Source organism: Camellia sinensis, chromosome 1 (assembly GCF_055761805.1).
Source record: "Camellia sinensis isolate YWXY chromosome 1, ASM5576180v1, whole genome shotgun sequence".
Lineage (NCBI taxonomy): Eukaryota > Viridiplantae > Streptophyta > Magnoliopsida > Ericales > Theaceae > Camellia > Camellia sinensis.
In genome coordinates, this window is record NC_138961.1 from 83,493,745 (window position 1) to 83,499,739 (window position 5,995).

At 33.2% G+C, this 5,995-nt stretch overlaps 1 protein-coding gene across 1 annotated transcript; it reads left to right on the forward strand.

Moving 5' to 3' along the window:
• The first annotated feature begins 326 nt into the window (after positions 1–326).
• Positions 327–2,325, forward strand: LOC114271397 (protein PSK SIMULATOR 1). Its single transcript, XM_028213015.2, has one exon. The coding sequence runs from the start codon at positions 706–708 to the stop codon at positions 2,122–2,124; it is 1,419 nt and encodes a 472-aa protein (XP_028068816.2). The 5' UTR covers positions 327–705; the 3' UTR covers positions 2,125–2,325.
• The last annotated feature ends 3,670 nt before the right edge of the window (positions 2,326–5,995 follow it).

Consider the following 5,995-nt stretch of genomic DNA (forward strand, 5'->3'; position numbering starts at 1 on the left):
GAAAGTTTAGAATAATTTGATATTTTATTATAATTGAGTAGGGTCTTATTTGTCCTAACTTAAAAAAGTTATTATTTTTATTTAAATCATATAATCTTATTTGAGTTATATCACTTTTCTATTACATCACTTCAAACCCAACTTATATTTTATAAAAAATTAAAAAATGTAGTTATTTAGATCATTTTAAATCACCCTAGATGCATGTAAGAGAAAAATAATTGAAAAAAAGAGAGAAAAGATGAGACCAAAAAAAAAAAATTTGATTAATATGTAATTAAAATAAAGTGGTTTTAAAAAAAAAATTCAAAAAATTTGAAATAAACAAACTCAACGTACTCAAATTCATAGGAATCGCCGCACGCTCTCTTAGTGCGTGTGGGTACAACAACAAATCTCATCAAACGAAAACAAGCTTTTCTCTCTCTCTCTCTCTCTCTCATTTTATTACTCTATTTGTAATGCTTTCAACATCCCACGAGCCTTCCGCAATTACAAGCTCTCCTTTCTTTCTTTCCATCAATCTTTCTTTTATCCTTATCTCTCTGCAAACTCCACTCTTCAATTATTTCTCTCTTGCTCTCTCTCAACCCAACACACATACAATTCCATTAATTTCTTCATCTTTTTCTACCTCACTGAAAACACACCCATCCAAAATATTTACACTAAATTCTCTCTACTCTGATCGATCCCATAAAAAAAATGGCTCTCGAAACATGGTTAATTAAAGTAAAAACAGCCATATCCAACAGTTTGGATTCAGTACGTGGCACTGCAGCACCACCCACAAAACTCATCAAGAAATCCAAAGTCGGAGTTTTAGCCTTCGAGATCGCCGGCCTCATGTCGAAGCTGCTCCATCTGTGGCAGTCTCTCTCCGACAAGAACATAATTCGCCTCAGAAACGAAGCTCTCTCCTTCGAAGGAGTCCGCAAGATCGTCTCCAACGACGAAACCTTGCTCCTCGGCCTCGCCTGCGCTGAGATCGGTGAAAATCTCCGACTCATCGCTAAGTCTGTGTCTACCATATCTAAGAAATGCGAGGACTCGAGTCTCAGATCGTTTGATCGGTTGTTCATTGATTTTGCTAACACGGGTCGCGATCCTCACAATTGGGTTTTGAGTTGGAAAGAGATCGAGATAAAGAACAAGAAGATCGACAAGCTAATAACCGCAACAACAACGCTTTATAGAGAGATGGAAGAGCTGTCGATACTCGAAAACAGTTTGAGAAAACAGTTACAGTGTAAAGATAAAGAACACGAAGTGTCCATCAAACAACAGAAGATTATCGATTTGCAGCAGAAGATCTTGTGGCAAAGACAAGAGGTTAAGTATCTGAAAGAGAGGTCTATATGGAATAGAAGTTTTGATACAGCTTCTTCATTGCTTGCTAGGTCGATCTTCACAGTTTTAGCAAGAATCAAGCTTGTTTTCGGGATCGGAAATGGATATCCAACTTCTTTGCCTCGAAGTCTATCTGCTTCAGCTACTGTCTACCCATCTGAAAATCCCACTGCTTGCAATTTCGTATCAGGACCATTGATGAAAAGCTGTAAGAATCAAGAAAATAAAGATTCAACTTATGGGTTTTTCGAATCGAATTCGAAGATACTAAAACCGCCTTCGAGTACTTTAGGTGCTGCTGCTCTAGCTCTACACTATGCAAACTTGATAATTGTGATGGAAAAGATGATAAGGTCACCTCACATGGTGGGTGTTGATGCTAGAGACGATCTTTATTCAATGCTACCAAGTAGTATAAGATCAATGTTGAGGGCTAGATTGAAAGGGGTAGGGTTTTCGGCTAGTGATTCAGTACTTGCCGGAGAATGGAGAGAGGCTTTGGGGAAGATCTTGGGATGGTTGTCACCATTGGCACATAACATGATTAAGTGGCAAAGTGAAAGGAGCTTTGAGCATCAAAATTTGATGCCAAAGACTAATGTTCTTCTCTTGCAAACCCTATTTTTCGCAAGCAAAGAGAAAACTGAGGCTGCCATTACTGAGTTGTTGGTGGGTCTGAACTACATTTGGAGGTTTGATAGGGAGATGAATGCTAAGGCCTTGTTTGAAGGTACCAACTTCAATGGTTTCTTGAATTTGCAGACTTCAAGTTAAAGCAAATGCTTTTTTTTTTTTTTTTTTTTCCTTTGAAGTTTGCATTTGAGTCTATTTTTGATTTTGATATGATGGTTTTTCTTAGATTGAACTCAAACTTTCAGATCTGTGAGGGTTTGTTTTGTTTCTAACCCCGGTCTGTATTTTGTAATATAATTAATGTATGTAAATGATATGGCTGAGTTAAATTGTTAAAAACAATTCATGAGCTTTTGATTACTACCATCTTTACTAAAGTCATGTGAATATATTGTTTTGTTGTTGTTATTGTTATTTTATACTTATATGGTATCAAGCAGATCTAGATTCAGTAGGTTCTATAGCTAGTTAGGTTAGTTATGAACTCACTTTTTAATGTAATTTAGAATTTAATTTCAGACTATACATGTAAATTAATTGAAGAGCATGGTTGGATGTGGGACCTAATTATATATTTAAAATTTTTAATTTTTAATTTTGAGTTTTTTTTTTTTTTTTTTGATAGGGTAAACTTTTGTGAGATAATTCTTATCTCACATAACCAAAATAAAATATGATTAAAGTGATTTTTTGTTTTATTTCTTTTAATTAATATAACAGTCCATTTATTCTATATCTATTTGTAAAATTAGTTAAAGTCACTCAACTCATGTGAATCAATATAAAAATTTAATTTATAATTAACTCTAATATCTCAATTCCTGTTATTTGCTTGTGATAATATTTTTTTTTCATGCTGAGAGTAAAATTATGGGAGAACTACATGCCGGTGTGTAAGAAGAAAAAAAATTCACCAACACATGAAGGGGTCCAAGTGACACTTGCACCTAATAACTCCTTAATTTGTAAATATTTTCATAATCTGATGAGCCACACTATGCAAATTGCACTATGAAATTCAATTTTCACATAAAAACCAAGATTGTTTATTCTTCCTAACAATTACTTTACTTATAAGATGATCGAATAAAAACAAGGCAAACATGGAAACATGTGAACCTTTCTTTAAATAATATGAATGCTATGCCTACATTTCGCTGTCTCAAATGCATATATACACACTTGCAAAGGGCCCCCTTACAATTATAACTAGGAAAACATATTCAAAACAATCACTGATATATAAAACCAAAAAGACTACATGGTCAAAAAAGAATTTTTTTAAAAAAAAATATTCTAAATTTTAAATATATCAATCAAATTTGTCAAATATAAATCTACATTATACATTAAATTCTGAACAAAATTTGTAAATAATTTTTCAAAATAAATACTATAATTTCTAATATGATTGAACTTTGGCCCAACCTTTTAGAATTTCTATCATCTTTTTTTGTCTTCCCTTTATGTCACTTTTTGGTTTAGATTCCCATCCGAATACAATCCAATCTACAAGCAAGCATGAGACTCTTGTTACTTATCACTAAGCCAATAATACACATTGTTGATAAGTTAGATATATTTTATTTATTGTATTCTAATTATTTTTTATCATATACTAATATAATTAACATTTTTATAAACAGTATCAGTATTAAATTAAATGTATAAACATATATAATTCATAAATATATTTATATAAATACAGTGTATATTCAATACCTATTTTTTTATTTAAGCAAAATTTTTGTAATATATTTATTACAGAATTAAAACATTACGGTTCAATCTGATTCAAACTGTCAATTAATCCGATGATCCGTCTATCCAATTTTTCATTTCCGGTTCACCCACTAATCCGGTTTTTAAAACCTTTAGTTTAGTCAAATCTAGAGAGAGAGAGAGAGAGAGAGAGAGAGAGAGAGAGAGAGAGAGAGAGAGAGAGAGAGAGAGTTCCTGTATGTGATGTGGGTTGATCTGTCCTGGTATTTGTGTGTATTGGGTTGGCAGCTTAATAAATGAAAATGGGCCTAACTGAAAGTGATGAATCACCTTAACCTCCAGCCCTCTTCCCAGTGTTCTCTTCCTACCAACCCCACGTCACCCCTTGACTTTGCTGCTGGCTTTTACCACACTCTGGTCCAAGGTTAAGCTATATATGGGCCCCTACCCACAAATCAACACTTACAAACAAATAAAAATTATAATGGTGGCATATCAAAGTGGCCTCTCATGACCCAATTTGGGCAAGGTGAACTCCACCAAGACACAGAGAGAGGGCTATTTGGTAGGCTTAAAGTAATACTTATCATTCATCACATGATATTTATTATGTCATTTCTTCAAAATCAATTTAAAAAGATTAAGTTCTCTTATTTTAACCAATAAAAATATAATTCGAGCACCACATGAATTATTCAAAAATTACTAAATATTTTTCCCCACAAAGACAGCGGACTTCTACCTACATAAGATCATAATTTTTTTTAATAAAAATTTGTAACATTTTCTCTACACAAAGAGTTCGTAATATTTTTATCAATATTCATAATATAATTACAATGGTTTATAACTTTTAGCACAAAGTGATTAAATTAACATCACAAATTAATGTAATGTTTCTTACAGTGCATCTTTTTAAAAATTCACCATAAATTTTTTCTATATATACGTACCCATTACGATATAAAAACTTTTTTATTTATCGAGCAACATACCACTCTAGACCATTCATGTACTAGAAATTATCATAGTCATCAATTTTGTCTCAATGCTTCACCATATAAGGAGTGCACTAAGAAGGATCCGTCATTACATAAATAAATAAAAAATGATAGTTCAACCTGCACCTCAAAAATTAAGTTGGATACTTTAATTATCAACTTTTTTAATACCATTCTACCCATTAATCAAATTACCAAATAATCAAACTCTAACCCTAACTCCGGCCACCCTTCCAGCTCCGGCGACCTCCGGCCATCTTGAACCTGTTTAGCCATACTTAATGGATCAAGTAAGTCATGCTACTCAGTTATCAACCAATGATGTTCCAGACCTCAGGACTTTAAGATCATGGGCTCAGCTCAGCCCATGGAATACGAGATATATAACACCACAAACACAATTCGGGGTTATAATGATAATGTTAGATTTTGGTTACTTCTATGCTATTGTCAGTCATGCTATTATTCTCATCCAGTTATTATTTAAACCACAGAAATGCTGTGGCAAAATGTATCAGGCTCTGCACATTACTGATCAATCTGGGTTTGAACCCCCACTACACACCATCTTCTTTTCGGTTTCATCGAGATAAATCAAGACTTTAACATCACAGTTCAATTTGAATTGAACTGGGATGAATAGCAATAAAATAGCATGACTAAATATATCATTCAAAATAGCAACAAATGGTTGAATTTTGAGAGAAAACATAGATAAATCAAGACCTTAACAATATTTCAATAACAATTCTCTTCAAATTAACATAAGAACATATGTGCTTATGGTGTGCTCCGGCGAGAGGCGGAGGTGGTGGAGAAGGAGAAGGAGGCAGTGAGAGGCGATGGCGGCGACAGAGGAGGCAGCAGTGGTGGAGATTTCAGCACAGGTAAGTGAAAAGGATAAAAGTGAAATTAATTGAGATTTTGGGGTATCCAACCAAAAAATATTCAAAACTCAAAATTAGGATTGGGGTGTTGAAAGGAATGGAGTGTTCAGCCTAATTTTTTTTGGAGTGCATTTAGACTCACCCCATAAAAAAACATCATACCCTAATCATATTTACAAATTTCTCCCTGTTATACATAAAAATAACTATATTTTAGATTGACTTGAGCATAACTCACCTAACAAAATACCTATTTTCTTTTTTTGGACGCAAAATACCTATTTTCAATCCTTCAACAACCTAAACCTTTCAAGTTGTGGCAAGCCATATACTGACGACTTTAAGAATTTTTATAGATGGGTCACATCAAGACCAAAAAAAAAAAAAAAAAAAAAAAACTAA

Coding starts and splice junctions, on each gene's coding strand:
- LOC114271397 (XM_028213015.2), top strand. CDS start 706: ATGGCTCTCGAAACATGGTTAATTAAAGTAAAAACAGCCATATCCAAC.